The 21,706-nt window shown below is 44.7% G+C and overlaps 1 protein-coding gene across 1 annotated transcript in view; it reads right to left on the reverse strand.

Annotated features, from left to right (window-relative positions):
- PDPN (podoplanin) overlaps window positions 1-21,311 on the reverse strand; it is a 35,152-nt gene extending 13,841 nt beyond the window's left edge. The window contains exon 1 of the mRNA XM_027565351.1: window positions 20,955-21,311. Within this exon, the coding sequence (XP_027421152.1) occupies window positions 20,955-21,021 (67 nt within the window). The 5' untranslated portion in view covers window positions 21,022-21,311. The remainder of the gene's footprint in view (window positions 1-20,954) is intronic.
- Window positions 21,312-21,706: the final 395 nt, after the last annotated feature.

The following is a 21,706-nucleotide window of genomic DNA, read 5'->3' on the forward strand; positions in this document are numbered from 1 at the left end:
AAAGCCTAATGATAAAAATTCCTTCTTGCTCTTTTCTACCCTTGGCCCACAGAGCCAAGGACTAAAATCGCTCTGAATAGACAAAAGGGCATTTTATGAACGACACTCATGATGAAGAGGCATGTCTTTTGTCTCACCGCCCTGGCATTCTTTTTGCTCCCTGGGAAAGTTGATCTTTAACAAGGGATGTTCACTTGTCCCTCTCATTACTTTGGCTGAAGGCTTTGCGGATGAACTGCTGAGTGTCCAGCCAGCATTTGACATCCTTTTCTCTTGAATGGTGAAATTCAAATCATGTGTTGCTGTCTTTCCTCTCCAATCATTTTCTTCTTCCTAAGACACGTGTGCACATAGTCGACACACATAACTGCTTATGTAAATGCAGTGACGGACCTGCAATAACAGAGTCTGTTCTAGAGCGACGTCCCCTTGTGCTCACACGAACACCTCCCTGCCACTCCCAGCCTCCCCCAGCCTGTGGGTCAGAACCCGTGGAAATTTTCAACTCTGTCTGTAAGCCGTCCACATGCTTTGGAGTTGGTGTGTACATGTTATTCTTTTAAAAACTACTACTTCTAAGAAGATGATGTGATAAATTGATTTGATCCTAAGGTGTTTAAGTTTGAGAGCCAATAAGCACTGAAGAGATGTTTATCAGGGATGAAGGTGCTAGTTATGAATCATTTTTTTGGTTTTTTTTTTTTTTAATTATGAAAGTATGACAACACATTTACAGGAGATATGGAAAATACATAACAAAGCTACATTGTTCTGCATTTTCATATGTATTAAAATTACATATTACAATTATTTTTTAAGTAGATAAATTAAGATTTTTAGTTGGAGCTTCAATATCAAACTCTCAAAACTTAATAGAATGAATAGACAGAAAAGCAGAAGGATATAGTAGACCTGAAAACCACTATGAACCAATTCAACATAATTAAGAGTTATACAATTTTCACACAGTAGCAGGATACAAATTCAAGTTCCCATAGACTATAAACCAGGAGACACTGGAAAATATCCAGGTGCATAAAACAAGATGCAAAAATGTCATGGCTTAAAGGTATTGGAATCATTCAGAGTCTGTTCTCTTATCACTGTGGAATTATTTTAGAAATCAGTATCAAAAGATATTTGAAAATAGCCCAGATATTTTCAAATGCAATGTGTCATTTACCAAGAGAGATCTTTGATTTAGCCATTGAAAGCCTCAATAAAGTTAAAACACTGAAAACACACAGGGTGATTACAGAGAAGGAACCATTAAATGATAACTATCAAACTTAGAAGTTAACACCAAAGATACTTTAAAAACTTCATGTATTTGGAAATGAAATGTCCACTTTTAAATGATAGGTATATCTAAGAAACCATAATAAGGAAAATTAGAGAATATTTGTATCAGAATAAAAATGAAATGAGAATTTATCAGAATTTGCTGCATGCAGCTGAAGCTGCTGGATATAACTAAATATTAACACAAGTGAATCATTTTTATCTTTGCATCAAAATCTAATAGCCCAAAGAAATCATTCTAGTTTCCATATATTTATGGGATGGCCTTTCATTTACAATATTTAGAATTTGATGGAACATTAGTTACACTGTCACTGTGATTGTCTTACAACAGTCCCAAATTCTTGATTAAGCCTTTGAGTAAGTGTTTTCAATTTTTTGGTTTTGTTTACATTTCTCTGATTTGCGGTACTGAGTTGTTCCTTATGTTTGCTGGTTGATGGGAGTGTCTTCTCTTATGATCATTTTTCTTTTATGGTATTCATCTTTAAATAATTTTTAAGTCTTCTTTATGCCTTAAGAATATATTCTTGGATTTCCTTCCCATTTAGGTCACCACAGAGCATTGACTAGGGTTCCCTGTGCTATACTTTAGGTTCTCATTAGTTATCTATTTTATACATAGTAGTGGAGAATCCAGGGACGGGGGAGCCTGGTGGGCCGCCGTCTATGGGTCGCACAGAGTCGGACACGACTAAAGCGACTTAGCAGCAGCAGCAGCAGCAGCAGCCTCTTTCCACCTGGTGTCCATACATTTGTTCTATTCATCTGTGTCTCTATTTCTGCTTTGCAAATAGGTTCACCTGTACCATTTTCTAGATTTCACATATACGTGTTAATATGTATGTTTTCTCTTTCTGACTTACTTCACTCTGTATGACAGGGAACTAATATATAACCTTTTATGGCATCCAGTCAATATATTACATGGCTAATTGGTTCATAGCACTTGTCTGGCACCATTAAATTAATCCAGAGGGTGTGGTCTAGTGGTTAAGAATCTACCTGCCAACACAGAGGACTTTTGATCCCCGGTCTGGGAAGATTCCACACGCCGCAGAGCAACTAAGCCTGTGTGCCACGACTACTGAGCCTGTGCTCTACAGCCTGTGCTCCAAAACAAGAGAAGCCACCGCAGTAAGAAGCACACACACTGCAAGGTGAGAGTAGAGTAGCCCCTACTTGCCGCAGCTAGAGAAAGCCTTCACATACCAGTGAAGACTCAGTCCAGTCCAAAGTACATAAAAATAAATTAATTAATCCAGAGAACTGAAATATCAATAGGAGGAAGGAAATGAACAAATGCAACATAAGCTCAAGTCCCATTTTATTTAACAAAATCAGGAAATAAAGCTTATTTCTTTAAGTTTTCTGGGGTAGAATAGAGTGATAAAATTGAGAAATATATATATTCTTTGGAATAGATGCTGCAATAATTTTTTTAATTAACTGGCATTTGCATATACCTTATAAGTGGCAAGGTCTGCCATTAGTCAAACTGATTAAGCTTGTTTTGTCTCTCTGAATATCATACTTACAAACTCTTTCTCAAGATTATGTAAATATTCATCTACATTTTCTGTAAGTTTTTGTTTTTACACTGAATCTATTTGTCCTGTGTTTATCTTGAAGCATGATGTAAAACGGGAATATAAATTAGATTTTCATCCAAAAATTAAGCTGGTGTGTTTGTCCCCACTTACCAGATGAGCAAAGTGAGGCTGACAGAGACCTTCCTTGACCAACCTTTGTTGAAACTCCTGAGCCCTCTTCTCAGTGAGGCCATGTCCTCAGGCTTCAGTGTTCATCATTACAGAGTCTAGTTTCAGCAAGAACCCTGCTAAGTCAGTTTATAGAGAATCACTTGATTCTCTCTAATCAAGTTCTCCATCTCCCACCTTTGATTTCTAAATCCCTGGCCTGCCTTTAGCAAGAATCCTGTTAGGCTAGTTTAGCAAGAATCCCCCTACCTTTGAGGTCTCTTCTTCACAATTTTCCATCCACTGCCCCTCTCTCTGCTTCTTGGCTATGAATCCTCAGCTGTCCCCGTTGTACTCAGAGTTGAACCCCATCTCTCTTCCCTGAGGCAATAGTCTTGAATAAAATCTTCCAACTGTTTGAACAAGTGCCAGAATAACTTTCTTTACAAGGTCAGAAGTTTAACGATTTTCTGAGTTGGCCTGGTCAGTAAGCAGATGCAAAGCCAAGTGTTTTAGACTGCTCATTGGCCCCTCAAACCCTTTTTTGTGCCTCTGGGGTAGCTGTTGCCTGGAAAATGCCCTTCCCTGGGTTCTGACATCCTTCCTTTTCACCCCCATCCTCACTCTCCCTTAAATTATAATCCTGGTTATAGAAAGCACTTGCTTTCTTGAGCATCTCACCTCCCCTTATGAGACACCATCTGTTAGAATCCCTCAGTCTAATTATGTAGTGACCACAATTTCTATTTCCTCAAATGAGTTCCCTTGCTAGGACTGAGGTTTCAGAAGTGGCAGATTAGAAGACAGGCGTGGTCTGCCTTACAAAGGCTGTACTTCTCAGAGCCGAGGTACTCTTGGTTCTACAAAAAAAGGCAGCAGCAATGATGGGGTGGAGATTGGAGCCTTTCTGAGTTCACCTCTATTTCCCAGAATACTTATTGTACACCTACTACATGCTGGGGGCTTCCCTGATAGCTCAGTGGTAAAGAATCTGCCTGCCAGTGTAGGAGAGGTGAGTTCAATCACTGGGTCAGAAAGATCCCCTGGAATCTGGAGGAGGAAATGACAACCTACTCCAGTATTCTTTTCTGGGAAATCCCATGGATGGAGGAGCCTGGTGGGCTATAGTCCACAGCGTTGCAAAAAGAGTTGGACTTGACTGAGTGACTAAACAATGATACCTGCATGTTGGGCCCCATTCTCGGCACTGGAAACAGAAAAGTGAACCAGGTGAGGTCTCCATTCTCATGGATTTGGGTACTGTTGGGGTGGGATAGGAGGAGGGACTCTCAACAGGCAGACAAGGAAAATTTCAAGCTGGTGCTCCTGCACCCACTTCAGATCTCTGCTTAAGGGGTATTTTCTCAGGAGGCTTCTTGACCACCCACTGAAATCATAACATACTATTTAGTGAATTAGTATATTCACTAACTGACTATCCCTCTAGAACACAAGCTCAGTAAAGGCTGTTTCATCTTGATGTCCCCATTGTCTACGATACTGGCACAGAGTAGGCACTCAGTGAGTATTTGTCGAATGACTGAGTGATCTCCAGTTAAGTGAAAAGCTGGTCTCACTAACCCTGAAGCCCAGAATGCAGCACCACACACTTGAGAAGCAGGCTGATCAATGTGGCTGGACAGTGAGAGACAAGACCGGGGAGGGGTAGAGGGCCAGACTGGTGGAATTCTGTACGAAGGGCTTTTGATTTGAACTTAATTTTATAGCCAGAAGATGCTCTGAGTGTGGGAAGGACCTAACTCCAGCCTCAGGAGCCACTCTAGTGCCACAGAATAGATGTAGGTGTTGGGGAAGGTGCCAGCGTCAGACTGAAGCTGAGCATCACTTAGACTGTTGTCCAGGCAGAAGTGGGCAGTGCTTACACCAGGGCAGAGCAGCAGGAAGGGAAAGAACTGGACAGGTATTAACTGGAAAGCATCTAAAGTCACTATCCCAACAAACGGAAATAAGCATGAAACCTCAGAGGCGAGACTTTTACCGTCTGTTGCCATTCTGTGGATAACAACATTTAGAATATGAATGGATGAACTGAGTAAAGCAGGCTGTTCCCATACGGTGCTGAGTCCTTTACTAGATTTTACCTCGTGCTTTTTTTGGAGGGCGGTAAGAACTCAATCCTAAAGGAAATCAACCCTAAGTATTCATCAGGACTAATGCTGAAGCTGAAACTCCAATACTTTGGCCACGATGCAAGGAGCTGACTCATTGAAAAAGACCCTGATGCTGGGAAAGATTGAAGGCAGAGTGAGAAGGGGATGACAGAGGATAAGATGGTTGGATAGTATCACCGACTCAATGGATGTGAATTCGAGCAAACGCTGGGAGATGGCGAAGGACAAGGAAACCTAGCATGCTGCAGCCCATGGGGTCGCGAAGAGTTGGGCATGACTCAGCAACTGAACAACAATAACCAATTAACAATGTTGTGATAGTTTTGGGTGAACACCAAAGCAATTCAGCTATACATAAATGTGTCTTCACTCTCCTCCAAACTTCCTTCCTATCCAGGCTGCCACGTAACTTTGAGCACATTTCCTTGTGCTACACAGTAGGTCCATGTTGATTATCCATTTTAAATAGAGCAGTGTGTACCTGTCCATCCCCAATTCCCTAATTATCCCTTCCTGCCATCTTTCCCTCCGGCAACCACAAGCTCATTCTCTAAGTCTGGGATTCCACTGTGTCTTATGAGGACAGCCTCCCAAGTCTCCTTCCTAAGTTTTGGCAAAGAGCGTCTGCCCACTTTCCATCTCCACGTGAGGGAGAAGTTCCCTGTGGTCCTTTCTGTTGACCTGAAGCTTCAGAATTGAGCGGCTGGAGATTAAAGTGGGAAAGTTGATTTTAAAAGAAGTCAAGCTGAGTTACCCTCAGGCTTTCAAAGAAAACTGGTAGATTAAGACATCTTTCATGCTGTCTAGATTTTCTAGCATCTTGAGCTGCTCCAGCATGTAAATGCACAAACAACCCTTTGAAGATGGATGACGGCATGGCCTTGGAATGACTTTTGTGGCCATAGAGAAGTAGAATGCTCTTTTTCTTTTCTTGCAACATCCTAGGAAGTTCTGGATTTTCCCGGTAGGAAAAACTGTAAGATAGCTTACAAACAAATAATTCCAATGAAGTTTGGGAGAACGTAATGTTTTTAGAGGGAGGTCAAAACATCTATGCAGAAAACAAAACCAAAAAGTCTGCTTCTCATTTTTTGCCCAGGCACAGGCTTTTACGTATTATTTTTCTATCATGTTTCGAAACTGTGCTCAGAAGCCTGAAAACAAACACACCCCAAACTGCAGGGAGGTGCCAATCTCCAATGTTTTCCAACTTTCTGCAGACCACCCACCGTGATCTCCAAGATAACTCAGATCTTTATACTATCTGTCATCTTCATTCAGAACGTCCCAAATAGCTGTTTGATAGTGCTCCCTTAAATTACCATGAATTGGGTTTCTGCAACCGGAATAAAAGGTATTTGGACTTCGCTTTTATTTATCACATCTTGAGTGACCCCTCTGGTCTCACAGGCTGGCCCACATCCAGACCTTGTACAGCCAGCCTTAAAGCCATTTGCTAATCCAGGGCCCTACATCTGATCGTCAACTCCTGGCAGACCCAGGGTTGTGGTCAGTACAATCACTGATATGGTCAATGGGTTTCCCACCCACCTCCACCCCTTCCAAGGATCCTGGTAAATTGCTTAGTGGATCAAAGTTTGGACAAGGAAAATCTAGGCAACTCCAAGAGGGCTTGGCCCCACCACTCAGCATTCCACAGGGATGAACGCACTCTTAATTTTCCTCCAGGCAGTACAGTACTAATCACAGCACATACCATCCCCTTTTCCCCATGCCTGGCACCATAGGTTAAGTATTTAGTAGGGGTTTGTTGAGTGACTGACTGAACGAGTACACTTCTAACCAAACAGGAGATTTCCTTTGAGTTATCCCTTATAACATTCCTGCCATTGTCCCCTGTGCTTCACCCATGAGTTGTCAAACGCCTTCTCCTGATGAAAGAGACAGCAGGGCTGAAAATAGGATACTTTTCCTATAAGGATGAACTCTGCTGCTCTGCTCTTTGATTTTTAATGAGCAGCAGCCTGCCCACTAACTGTGTCCGGTCCTGTCAGTCCCTCCAACACAGGGCTGAGACTGCTCACTGCTGGCATCGGCAATGTGTTCCTCTCCCATAAAAATCAAGAGAAACATGTCAAGGCTGCAGAGATCAGACAAGTGTCACTAGTTCCTCTAGAGAAATCAGAAGAAACGCTACACATTAATATTTGGAGTAGCGACCATCCCCTGACTTCAGAGAAGGGGCTGTTGTGCTCAATGCCCCAAGGATGCCTTTCAGGGGGGAGCAGTTTTCTTTGGGCTGTGGGTGGGGTCACCCCTCTGGGTCACCTCCCAAAGTTGAAGGTAGTGTTCTGAAAGTCTCTGCAGCTGAGCACAGCAATAAAGAAAGGGGAGGGGCTGGCGATGGCTGGGGACTCCTGTTTCATTTCAGAAGGAAGGACTCACGCCAAGTCATTGGCAGGTGGAAGGTGCAGGCTCACAGCCCATAAGATATGTCTCCAACTACATCCATTCTTTCCCCTTCGATGGAGGGAAAGGAATTGAGACCTACTGCGTAAACTTTACCAATCTTCCCAGTTAATTCCCATGAGGAAATTAGTTTAATTTTTGTTGTTTAGTTGCTCAGTTGTGTCCGACTCTTTGTAGACCACCAGGCTTCTCTGTCCGTGGGGTTTCCCAGGCAAGAATACTGGAGTGGGTTGCCATTCCATTCACCTGCCTGGGGAGGTGGATCCTTTACCACTGAGCCACCAGGGAAGCCCCAGGTATTTTAATAATGGTGACCAAACATTTGTGCCAAGCACTCTCTTTTGATCTTCAAAAAAGCCTTGAAAACTAACATCGTCCCTATTTTGTAAATGAGGATGGTGGGGCTGAGAGTAAGCTGCCCACGTAGTCAGCAAGGGGTGATGCAGGGGTTACACATCAGGATCTGTCAGACTCCAGAGAAATCCCCGGTTCTAACCACTGTGTAACACAGCCCTCATGCGTATTGGTCACTTTTCCACAGCTCCCACTCATTTTCCTCCCCAACTCAACTCCATCACTGCCCATCCAGACCCTACCTATGCTCCAGGTAAAACATCTCTTTCTTCAGAGACCGCTCGCTCCTTCCCAACACCCCCCACCAAGGTGTCAGGAGGAAGTACCCTCCTCTAAACTGGTGTTGCTGTTGCTCAGTTGCTAAAAGTCATGTCTAACTCTGCAAGCTTAATTCATGTACACTCAACTCACTAGCGCCCTGTGTTATACGGCAACTTCCCACTAGCTATTTTTATTTTATCCAGACTGCAGCACTCCAGGCTCCTTTGTCCTTCACCATCTCCCGGAGTTTGCTCAAACACGTCCATTGAGTTGGTGATGCCATCCAACCATCTCATCCTCTGCTGCCCTCTTCTCCTTTTGCCTTCAATCTTTCTTAGCACCAGGGTCTTGATAACTCTGCATTCAAGACTTTCTTCCTGCTAGCAGTCTCTGATAGCTGAATGAATGGATGAGTATTTACACTTTATAGGACTGAGGAGAATGAATCAGCTTATCCACTCACTCCAACTGCAAACAGGGCTCAGGACCCCTCTTCAAATGTTAAAACTAGAGGTTGTTGGTTACAACCTCAATCAAGATTACTCAACCTGAGGGAAGGTCTCTCTCTTAACCAAAAGCAGAGTGTTCTCAGTAAAGGAGGAAATGAGTCCATAGTGCTGAAGACTGGAATCAACGCTCTTGTTTAACTTTTCCGGAACCTGGCCAGGAGGCCACCTCTTAGGGAGAACTACTTAGTTATTAATACTTGAATAATCAAATGACTAAGGCAGGCTTTAGAAGTGCTGGCCTGGAACACAGCATCTCAACTGTGTTGGGAAACCCTCACCATCTGCTCGGAAACCGAGCTTCTGATTCATGCAGGGCTGTCAGCTGAGCAGGCCCTGATTTCGCAAGAGTGAAAAGAGAAGCCCCTTTGGCTCTGACCTCACCATCCACGCATACAGCTTGCACACAGCTCAGCTGTGAGCCCAGGAGGATGAGGCCCTCCAGGAATGTACAGGATGTAGCTGTGTTTCCACTGACTGCTCTTGGCCTTGGTCTGAAGCCTGGTTTGGGAGTTTGAAGTGTGCTTCGGTAAAATTTTTTAAAAATAATACTCTTCTGACCCTCTTTGCCATCTTTCTCCCCTTGTTCCGATGAATGGGGAATTCAGGCAGCAAAGTAGGGCTTATTATTTCTGTGCTGTTTTAGCTGAGTTTCTCCCCAGGAACCCATCAGTTACATCAGACTAGATGTCTTACTATTACCCCAAACTCACTGTGTCTATAAGAGAGTGCATAACTTACTGTTCTTTCTCATCAAATTGGTTCCTTATCTCTCATCCCTCCAATCTGATTTCTATCACCTGCTTTCTTGTCATTCCTGCCAAAAGGCTGGGTTTCTTCCCCTCTTCCTCGTGCCAAATGTTTTTACCAACCATATGTTCTTTTAAGTGCTGAATAAGATGGGTCCTCCTCTCGTCTCTAAGGAGCGAGAGATATATATCAGACAGTTAAAGTACAGTGATAAGAACAGCCAGAGTGATTTGAAAAAGAATAAAGAGGAGGACTAACACTTCTCAATTTCAAAACTTACTACAAAGAGTAAGTACTACTACAGTAGTCAGGACCATGTGGTACTGGCATAAAGATAAATGTATAAGCCAATAGAATAGAATTGAGAGTCCAGAAATAAACCCACACATTTCTGGGAAAGTGACTGTTTAAATTTATTTTTAATTGGAGGATAATTGCTTTATAATGTTGTGTTGGCCTCTGCCATAGGACAATGTGAATCAGTCATAAGTATAGATTATGTCCCAACCTTCTTGATCTTCCCCCCCACCAACCCCCCATCCCAACCCTCTGGGTTGTCAAAGAACATTGGGTTAAGCCCCCCATGTTATACAGCTACTTCCCACTAGCTACCTATTTTACATACGGCAATTACACGTTTCACTGCTACTCTCTCAATCTGTCCCATCCTCTCTTTCTCCTATTGTGTCTACAAGTCTATTCTCTATGTCTGCGTCTCCATCCCTGCCCTGCAAATAGGTTCATCAGTATCATTTTTCTAGATTTCATACATATGCATTAATACATGATATTTTTTTTTCTCTGACTTATTTCACTCTGAATAATATGATTTAGGGTTATCCACCTCACCAGAACTGACTCAAATTCATTCCTTTTTTGTCTGAGTAATATTCCATCATATATATATATATATATACACTACAACTTCTTTATCCATTCATCTGTCGATGGACATCTAGGTTGCTTCCATGTCCTGGCTGTTGTAAATAGTTCTGCAATGAACATTGGGGTACATGTGTTATGGGCAATCATTCTGACAAAGGTATCAAGATAATTCAGTGGAAAGAATCATCTTTTCAACCAAATGGTATTGGGACAACTAGTCTTCTTCATGCAAAAGAATGGAGTTGGACCTCTATTTCACACCACGATTACTTCATTAAAATTAATTTCAAATGAATCATAGACCTCAATGTAAGAGCTAAAACCATACAACTGTTGGAAGAATATATAAGAGTAAATCTTTGTGACCTTGGATTAGGCAATGGCTTCCTAGATAAAACACCAACAGTAGAGGCAACAAAAGAAAAAATAGATAAATTGGACTTCATCAGTTTTTAAAATCTGTGCTTCAGTGAATGCTATCAAGAGATTGAAAAGCCAACTCACAGAGTGGGAGGAATGCTGACAATTCCTAAGTCTGATAAAGGTCTAGTACCCAAAATATTAATACATACAGAATTAAACAATAAAAAATGACTATTCAATTTTAAAATGAGAAAACAAGATTAGATACTTCTTCAAAGAAGATATATAAATGGTCTTTAAGCACATGAAAAGCTGTACAATGTCACTGGACATTAGGGCCATGCAAATCAAAATTATAATTAGATACCACTTCATACCCATTAGGATATCTACAATTTTAAAAAAACAAACCAACCACTCAACCAAATGGGAAATAACAAGATTTGGCAAGGATATAGAGAAATTGGAACTTTGGCACTGTTGGTAGGAATGTAAAATGGAACCACTTTGGAAAACAGTTTGGCAGTTCCTCAAAAAGTTAATTGATAAGTGAAGAATTGATGCCTTAGAACTGTGGTGCTGAAGAAGACTCTTGGGAGTCCCTTGGCAGCAAGGAGATCAAACCAGTCAATCCTAAAGGAAATCAGGTCTGAATATTCATTGGAAGGACTGAAACTGAAGCTGAAGCTCCAATATTTTGGCCACCTGATGTGAAGAGCCGACTCATTAGAAGAGATGACGCTGGGAAAGATTGAAGGCAGAAGAGGACAACAGAGGATGAGATGGTTGGATGGCATCACCGATTCAATGGACACGAGTTTGAGCAAGTTCGGGGAGACGGTGTAGGACAGAGAAGCCTGGGGTGCTGCAGTTCATGGGGTTGCAAAGAGTCGGACGTGATTGAGTGACTGAACAACAACAAAAAGTTAAACAAAGAGCTACAGAGCGTGTGTGTGTGTGCATAGTCACTCAGTCGTGTCTGGCTCTTTGCAACCATTTGGACTGTAGCCTGTCAGGCTCCTGTCCATGGGATTTTCCAGGCAAGAATACTAGAGCTGCCATTTCCTCCTCCAGGGGATCGTCCAGATCCAGGGACTGAACCCATGTTTCCCGAATTGCAGGATTCTATTACCTCTGAGCCACCTGGAAAGCCTAGAGCTACCATGTAAAAGTGAAAGTCGCTCAGTCATGTCCTACTCTTTGTGTCCCCATGGACTGTAGCCAGTCAGGCTGCTCTGTCCATGGAATTCTCCAGCCAAGAATACTGGAGTGGGTAGCCTATCTGTTCTCCAGGGAATCTTTCTGACCCAGGAATCAAACCGGGGTCTCCGGCATTGCAGGTGGATTCTTTATCAGTTGAGCTATCAGCCATCTGAACTACCAGGGAAGTCCCTGAGCTACCATATGACCCAGCAATTCTATTCCTAGATGTATCCTTGAGAGAAATGAAAACACATGTCCATACAAAGACTTGTACATGAATGTTTATAGCAGCATTATTCATAATAACCCCAAAGTGGAAACAACCCAAATGTCCATCCATGGATGAACAGATAAGAAAAATGCAGTATTAGCCACACCATGGAGTATTATTCAGCTATAAAAAGGAATGAAATTCAGACTCATGCTACAAATGCATGAACCTTGAAAACACCATGCTAAGTAAAAGAAACCAGACACAAAGCACCGTGTACTATATGATGACATTTATATGAAATATCTAAAATAAGCAAACTCATAAAGACAGAAAGCAGATTAGTGGTTGCTGGGGGAGATGGGGGGACATGGGGACAACTGCTAATGGTTTGGGGTTTTGGAGGAAGGGGTGATAAAAATATTCTAAAACTGACAGTGGTGATGGCTGCACAACTCTGAATATACTAAAACCCACTGGACTGTCTATTCTAAAGGGGTTAATTTTACAACATGAGAATTACATATCAATAAAAATTTTAATATAGTGATGAATGTTATAAGATGTGAATAAGAAATCGGGAAATGAGGAAAGAATAATAAGAAACCTGGAGGATCCTTGGTGGCAGAGAATAAGAATCCGCCTACCAGTGCGGGAGACATAGGTTTGATCCCTGGTCCGGGAAGATCCCGCAATGAGAAGCCCGTGCACTGCGACAAGGAGTCGCCCCCGCTCGACACAATTAGAGAAAGGCTGTGTGCAGCAAGGGAGCCCCAGCAAAGCCCAAAAAACAAACGAAAAAAGAAGCCTGGAAATACTGTGCTGTAAGTCTTGCTGGCTCTCATTCCCCCAAATCTGATCTCATTCTCCCGTGTGTTGTCATTACACTTAGTCCCTCTACCTCCTGATTCTCCCCTTCCCCCCAGACTAGTTGCCCATAAACTAGATTCAATCCCATGTGGTGCCCTTATCATTACATTTCCCCCCGACAGCCACTATTCATGGCCCACTCTGCTCCCATTTGACTATATTACAGGAAAAGGTTTAGCTCACACTCACCTTGGATTCAGCCTTCTCTCAACAGATTTCCTGCAATTCCCCAACTCGACACCCTTGACTCCAGCCAGCCTCCATGGCTTTTCCCCGCCCTGGACGCCCATACCTTTTCCCACACAAACTCCAGATTGTTCTAATTTCTGTGCATTTGCTTGAGCATTCCTTCCTGCCTAGAATGCCCTTCCCTACCACCCTGTCCAACCAACCCCACCATTTTTCACCACCAAGATCAAGTCCCATCCTCCCCCGAAGGGTTTTTCCAGTTCCCAAGGCCCACAAGAATCTCATCTCCAAACCTGCATCTGGTAATGCTGTGTGTCACACAGGACATGCCGTTTTACACCGCTTTTTCTGTTCTTATCTGTATATGCCACAGACACCTGCCTTGCTTCCCTGTGTGAACCGTAATCCCATGTATGACTCCTTTCTAACTCTTAAAGTTCTTATTAAGATATGTGCTCTATAAACGCTTACGGGGACAGGGATTATGTCCTTTAACTAGGTACCCCAATATAGGTCTAGTTCTTCAATCTGAATTATGTGTCTAGCAAATAACTGTGATGTTATGCTGTCAAAGTTGCTTGAAGAAATCAACTGGCTGACAACTCTGAGAGTCCTTGGCAGCCTCAATCTAAGAATAGCTGGCTGTTGTGCTGAATGTTTAGCGATATGGGTTCTGGGGTTGGACTGCCTGGAGTCAAGTCTCACCACTGTCATTTACTAGCTCTGGCTCTGTGTGTAAGTTACTGAATCTTTCTGAGCCTCTTTACCTATCTATAAAATACAAATAGTTCCTATCTTCAAGTTATGTTGGATGGATTAATCAAGTAGGGCTTGCAAAGTGCTTGACACTAAGCACTCACTTCCTAGGTGAGGCAGTGATAAAGAATCTGACTGGCAAGCATGAGACTCAAAAGAAGCGGGTGTGATCCCTGGGTCAGGAAGAACCCCTGGAGGAGGAAATGGCAACCCACACCAATATTCTTGCCTGGAAAATTCCATGAACAGAGAAGCCTGGCAGACTATAGTCCATGGAGTCCCAAAGAGTGGGACACAACTGAGCACAGGACACACACACACACACACACACACACACACACACACACACACACACACAATGTTATTATATTATAATAACATTATATTATATATTATATAGTTCCGTACAGTTAGAACCCTGTATGGAACAACTGATTGGTTCAAGATTGAGAAAGAAGTAGGGCTGTCTGCTGTCACCCTGTTTGTTTAACCTATACGCTGAACACATCATGAGAAATGCTGGGCTGGATGAGTTACAAGCTGGAATTAAGAGAGGAGGGAGGAACATCAACAACCTCAGATATGCAGATAATACCACTCTAATGGCACAAAGTGAGGAGGAACTAAAGAGCTTCTTGATGAGGGTGAAGGAGGAGAATGAAAGAGCAGGCTTAAGACTAAATATATTAAAAAACAAAACAAAACTAAGATCATGGCATCTGGCCCCATTATTGCATACGAAATAGAAGCAGGGAAGTAGTGACAGATTCCTCTTCTTGGGCTCCAAAATCACTGCAGACGGTGACTGCAGCCATGAAATCAGAAGACGGTTACTTTTGGGCAGGAAAGCGATGACCAACCTAGATGGTGTGTTGAAAAGCAGAGATGCTACTCTGCCAACAAAGATCTGTATAGTCAGGCTATAGTCTTCCCAGTGGTCACATAGGGTTGAGAACTGGTCAGTAAAGAAGGCAGAACACCAAGGAACTGATGTCTTCGAACTGTGTGCTGGAGAAGACTCCTGATAGTCCCTTGGACAGCAAGGACATCAAACCAGTCAATCTTAAGGAATATCAACCCTGAATACTCACTGGAAGGACTGATGCTGAAGCTGAAGCTCCAGTATTTTGTTCATCTGATGCAAACAGCTGACTCATTGGAAAAGTCCCTGGATGCTGGGAAAGATCGAGGGTAGAAGGAGGAAAGGCTATCAGGGGATGAGATGGCTGGACAGTATCACCAATGCAATGAATACGGACTTGGGCAAACTCCTGAGATGTTGAGGGACAGGGAGGCCTGGTGTGCTACAGTCCATGGGGTCGCAAAGGGTCAGACACAACTGGGCAACTGAACAACAATAACATCCATTTACTGGGCTTCCCTGATGCCTCAGATGGTAAAGAATCTGCCTGCAATGCAGGGTTTGATCTCTTGAGTTTGATCTCTGGGTTGGAAAGATTCCCCTGGAGAAGGGAATGGCTACCCATTCCAGTAGTTTTGCCTGGGATATCCCATGGACAGAGGAGCTTAGTGGGCTCCAGTCCATGGGGTCACAAAGAGCCAGACGTGACTGAGAAACTAACAGTTTCACATTCCAATGCTAATATACAGTTAATGCTGTGAACACTGCACATCCAGAATCTAGTTCCTTTAGTTACACAGATTCAGAAATTTAATCTTATTATAGGGTGATCTAGATCACATGAAATCCTTTCTCCCTCAGTTCAGTTCAGTTGCTCAGTCGTGTCTGACTCTTTGCGACCCCATGAATCACAGCACACCAGGCCTCCCTGTCCATCACCAACTCCCAAAGTTTACTCAAACTCATGCCCATTGAGTCAGTGATGCCATCCAGCCATCTCATCCTCTGTTGTCCCCTTCTTCTCCTGCCCCCAATCCCTCCCAGCATCAGGGTTTTTTCCAATGAGTCAACTCTTAGAGTGAGGTGGCCAAAGTATTGGAGTTTCAACTTCAGCATCAGTCCTTCCAATGAACACCCAGGACTGATCTCCCTAGCCACGATCTTATGAGTCCAGGAATTCAAATAGCTTATGGACAAAAGGAAATAGTTCTTCAGTGGTCTCTGCCCACATTTGTTATCCCAGGCATGCCCTTCTCAAGAGTGAAATACCTGAAATGCTGTCTGTTGCACACAGACTAAGGGCACGTAGGGGGAAAACATCTCCAGTCTGTGACAGAACAGTTCTAGGGGCACTTGGACTGAGACCAGAACCCTTCAGCCACCAGACAGGACACCTTACCGTAGCCGTTAGCAAGGATACCGTTTACCTTGCCTGACTCACAAAGAAGTTACTCAGTCAATATTTAACTAAACGCATTCCTCAGGCAGGACAAGTTTCACACCATCTAGTCCTTACTCCTTTCCCCTCCCTGTCTAGATTCTAGGCAGACAAACTCCTCCAGGCAGGATACCATTCATTGGATCACAATTTTGCTTAAGTAAGTCGTGTTTCAACACCCAGATGAAGACAGCGTGATAAATTACGGAAATACTCTCATTAGTAATGTTGACGCATCTTCTAGAGGCCCTTCCCTATCTGCTACAAATGTAACAGTGACAATCATTTCCATTCCCCCAGGGCTCAGTGACATTCTCTCTTTACTATCTGGAACACTGACCCTCTGGACAGAGGTCACCTTCCGGAAGGCTGATTATCCTATTGCTAAATTTGTTGTTTTTGTGTTTTGTGGGGTTCCCGCCCCCATATAAAATTTAGTGTTGTCCTGACAATTTCAGTGTGCAGCTCCTCAGACAAGTAGGTATATGAAGTGGCCAGATCTACAAATTTCCCTCAGAGGATTAAACCCATCTCCTCTGAGCAGTTCCTGAGGCAAAGGCACTGGGCCAGGTGAAAAATCGGGAAAACCCATCTGTCCCCACCCATTGAAGCTCCAGGGAACGCTTGCCCTGGACTGGCCGCCAGGAGCAGGCGGGCTGGTGGGCACTGGGGTGAGTTTCGAGGGAAGGAAAACAGTCACCTCAGTTTCCTGCCTTGGATGAAGGTGGCAGAATTCCAGTTGCTCCCTAACCTGGCTCCATCTCATAACCCTCAGATAAAATGCCCCATCACTTCCCTTTCCCCCAAGGTTTTAGGAAATCAGTAGGGAAAGGATTCAGAACTCCAATCAAAAGGTGCTTTTAGGGCTTTCCTGGTGGCTCAGTGGTAATGAATCAGCTTGCTAATGCAGAAGACATGGGTTCGATCCCTGATCTGGGAAGGTCCCACATGCCGCAGAGCAACTAAGCCCGTGCACCACAACTATTGAGCACGGGGACTGCAACACTGAGCCTGCTCACCTTACAGCCCGTGTCCGCAACAAGAGAAGCCACTGCAGTGAGGAGCCTGTGCACCGTGACTAGAGGGTAGCCCTTGGCTTGCCTCAACTAGAGAAAAGCATAGTCCAGCAATTAGGGTCCAGCAATGGACCCAGCGCAGCCAAAAATAAATACTTAATTTTTTTTAAAGGTGTTTTATCTCTTTTGCTCACCCCTGTGGGAATCCCAAGATTTATCTCTGTAGCCCACCCGATGACCCCACTCATTTGATTTTCTTCCAACAAAACACTCTCACTGAGTATTTCTTTGGAATACCCAAGGAGTGGGAGGGTCCTTAGAGAGCCTTACAGGAGTTGATTTAACTTCTTCAAGTCTCACAAAGGTACTGCCAGCTATATGAGCCTCTCCTCTCTCAACATCCTCCCCCATAATATTTCCACAAGCTGTAACCTGGCACGCCTGTTCTTGGAAGCCAGAAATATGACAAATATTCAGATAAGCCAGTGGAATTTAAAGCACACGTTCATCGTTTTGCTGGTAAGGACTCAAGTGCAATGCTTTACGTTAGGTGTGCCTTCCTCAAAAGTGCTTAGAATTTCATATCCAGCATATCAGGAGATGCTGAGTTTCTATTTGGGGAAAGCATGAACAAATCCTATTTTAATGTACCGTGACATTTTCATTCTAAAAGGAATATTACGGTAAGTATCAAATGTAAAGAACTTTATATACCTTGAAAATTTTTTGTTTTCATGTTTAAGGAGTTTAAAGCAAGGTTAACCTTTAATTTCAAGTTCAACCTTTTTTTTTCCCCCCAATGTGTAATGCAGGTTAAAAAAAAAAAAGCTTGAGGTTTGGAGTTAGGCCTGTTTTTGGAATCTGGCATATTCTGAAGATAATAATGTATAATTTAAGGATGCATGATGATTTAATGAGGGAACCATGACATTCCTGGCATGTGGTGGGGGATGGGCATTGGAGAGAGGTGGTGTCCCTCCCGCTCGGTCACACCATCCACCTTCATGCCAAGGTTGGGGGTCCTTGTAATTCTCAGTATAGACTTACTCACTGGTTACTCACTTCAAAGGCCAGAGGAAGCGGGGGCAGGCCGCCGTGTACCTCTGATCAGCCTGGGTTCCTCCCTCTTGCCATGTCCCAGTTTAGCCTTCTCAAGCGAGGATACTTTTTAGAAACGTGCTTTCATATATTAAATGCTATCTTGGATCTCACATGCCAGTGTCATCAGAGCCTCCCTCGAGAAGGCTCTAACAGACCTGAGATACCTTAAGTGCAACAAAACTCTTAGCAACTCGTGAAGATTTCCAAGCCTCCGAAACTGGCAAGAGTTTTGGGGAAAGCACAGGGAAATGTGTTCATCGCATGATTAATCCTGGGTGGACTGGTCCGGGAAAAAGCACACGTGAGTTTTCAGCAAGCAGCAGCCTGCAGAATTTCACAAAATAAACGATCTTACGGAGCGACCTGTGTACGTGTCTTGGATGAAAGTTCAGAGTGAAGGTGGGGCCTGACAGTGGAGGAAAATGCCAGATGTGTGGACCACTGAGCTCCTTTAAATCCACTAATATCTCATGAGACCCAGAGGACATCTCAACCCAGAGGACCAGATTGTACAACTGAACCAGATTATAATTTTAGAAGAGGGAAGCCCAGTAGGGAGTAGACTCCGAAGAGAAGGATAATAAAATTCATCACCATAATTACCCCTAGCTCAACTCCCCGACAAGAGCCCACAATGGCTCAGCTCAAAGAAGTTATTCATCCATATTCAAGTTGCCTCGCTCATTATCCTCAGACAAAACCCCTCCTGGGCCTCAACTCTTAGCCAGCAGCCCAGTAACTCTGCATTGACACACAGCCCCCGGGGACAGGGCCAGGGTGCTTCAGTCTTTCCCAATCGAGTTGCTATTACCAGAAGTGGCTGGTTTTTCAGCCACAACTATTTTTTTTTAAATTATTACTTCTTTTTAGGAGTACCTTTGATATTCAGAATTGGCTTAAAGATAATTACAGCTAAACTCTTCCCTGGGGCAAGGGGGTTGCAGGGGAGTCGGCGGGGGCGGGGGGGCGGGGTGGGGGTGGTGGAAGGCTAGGGGAGGGGAGAGGATGCCACCCAGTGGCCCTCTTTCCTGAGCAGAGCTGGGACGAGGCTCAACTTGGGGGCCTCCCACATCTTGCCCTGCTGAGCACAAAATGGTGTCATTTGCAGTCTGGCCAAAAATGAAATGTAACTGAAATGCAGAGCCATGTATGTTGCTCTGGAGAGAGAAGTTCCAAAGACAGGACCACCATGAATAGCTCACCACCCAGCAAAAAGAGGGCTTCCCACCCAGATGGCACAGGGGTAAAGAACCCGCCTGCCATTGCAGGAGATACAGGAGACTCGGGTTCAATCCCTGGGTCCGGAAGATCCCCTGAGGAGGAAATGGCAACCTGCTCCAGTATTCTTGCCTGGGAAATCCCACGGACAGAGGAGCCTGCTGGGCTACAGTCCATGGGCTGACAGAACAGTTGGACACAACTGAGCACACATGCACAGCACAGAGAGCACCTCAGTCTCCAAGCAGCGCACACAGGGAAACACACCCTGAATCACTCACTGGCTGGAGCTGGTATTATAGTCTTTGTGTGGAGGCCTCCTTCAAGCCCCTCCCTTCAAGCAGGATTTCTCTGGCTCCAGGGCTACCTCCATCCTCAATTTGCAAAATGTAAAAGAGTTTCATTTCCTCAAGCTTCAACTGCAAAGATCCCTAGTTAGCTTACAATGCCTTCAACCAACATTCAGTGAGCAACTACTAAGGGCCGGATATTGTTTGGCCCTGGAGATCAAGGTGAAGACACAGCTGTGTCCACAGGAGCTTATATTCTACAGTGGAAACAGATCAAAATAAAAACCCAAGAAAAAGAAAACACTGACCAATGTGACTGGAGGCTACCAACACAGCAGCAAGGGGCAAGAGGAGGAGACGTAAGAAGAGGGAAGAAGGACAAGATAATGAGAGTGATGGGCAAGCAGTGTCCTCATTCTCAGCTCTAGAGAAGTGAAGGTCTAAGGAGTCACCAACACGCGGTCATTGACACTGTTGGCCAAGTTCCACACGTGGCCCCAAAGGAACTTAAACATCAGTGTTAATAATGGGCCACTCCCTCATGCACTCAGGACCCTCCAGTTCAGTTCTTACGCCCACACACTACCCTCTCCACAGAGGATAACGAATCCCCCCTGACCGGGCCCTGAGTGTGTCCAACGTGCTGTCTTACAGACTGGCAGCCCCCAGAGGGAGGCCGTCGCTGCACAGGGATATCCCACCCTCATCCCCAACCCTCACAGTTTTAAGGGGCCAGTACTTCTGAGGCCATGAGCATGTCTCCAATACACAGCCCTGAGAAAATCCCATCACCGCCAGTGGAAGGCGCCTGGCTGCTAGCCTTCTGTCTCTCGGGAGCCAGGAAGGGTTGGCAGGAGGTGGGTCGCCCCCGAGGGACCCTCTGCTCCCCACCTGCTACCTGTGGACTCGGGGTCCTTCCCTGGCACCCCGCTCAGCTTTTTGCCTGGGACCTGGCACCGGCTAAGCCGCCGTCTCTCCTTCTCCCGGGGCCTCCAGACCCCGGCGCGCACACTGCTCCCCCGGGCAACCTCACATTCCAGGCCCCGGCAACCCGCAAGTCCCGGCTCGCTCGTCCCCACCAGCTAGCTGCCCGGGGAGCTCCGCCCGCTGGCCTTACCTCCTTCTGCCAAGACCCAGAACGATGCACTTCCCAAAATGAAGAACAGAACTGGCACCTTCCACATTTTTCTTAGCTGACTTGTTCTTTGGGGTGGGGGGCCGAGCAGCTAGTTTCTGGGCTGGGGAAAGATGAAAAAGCTCCGTAGCCAGGGGCCTTCCCTTGATGGAGCGCGAGACGTGGGGCCTGGAAAACGGAGTCCCAGCGAGGGAGGGAATCCCCAAGTTACTTAGCTAGCAACAGCTGCCGGAGAAGCAAACTTTGCAGTTGGGAACTTTCGGATCGGAGTCAGCATTTATCTCTCCGACGAGGGCGAGGGCGGGGTGAGTCCGCGCGCTAAGGTGGTCCCAGTCTCGGGTTCGCTAGGACCGCCCCCTGCCTGTGTTTGGCCAGCGCGAAAACGATGACCTCAGGCCAGGTTTAAAGTTACAAGGCCACAGACGCGGGGGCTGCTAGGACCCGCCGATGGGTCCCGGCAAAGTTGGCTTCTATTTGTTCCTCGACAAGAGGGAAAGGGGGCGCATGCAATAAGCGATTTTGGGGGGTAATTTTTAAACTGTATTTATTATTCTCTCTCTCTTTTTAAGAGTAAGGCACAAGCTTGGGTTTTTCTTCTTATAAGAAGTAAACTGTTTCCTGTGTGGCCAGTCATTTTAGCACCAAACATGGGATTGTTCTTGTAAATATTGAATTTGATGGCATTTAAAAAAAAATGCGGCCGTCCTCCTGTTGTCGGTGGGCCAGAGGCGGTT

Source organism: Bos indicus x Bos taurus, chromosome 16 (assembly GCF_003369695.1).
Source record: "Bos indicus x Bos taurus breed Angus x Brahman F1 hybrid chromosome 16, Bos_hybrid_MaternalHap_v2.0, whole genome shotgun sequence".
Lineage (NCBI taxonomy): Eukaryota > Metazoa > Chordata > Mammalia > Artiodactyla > Bovidae > Bos > Bos indicus x Bos taurus.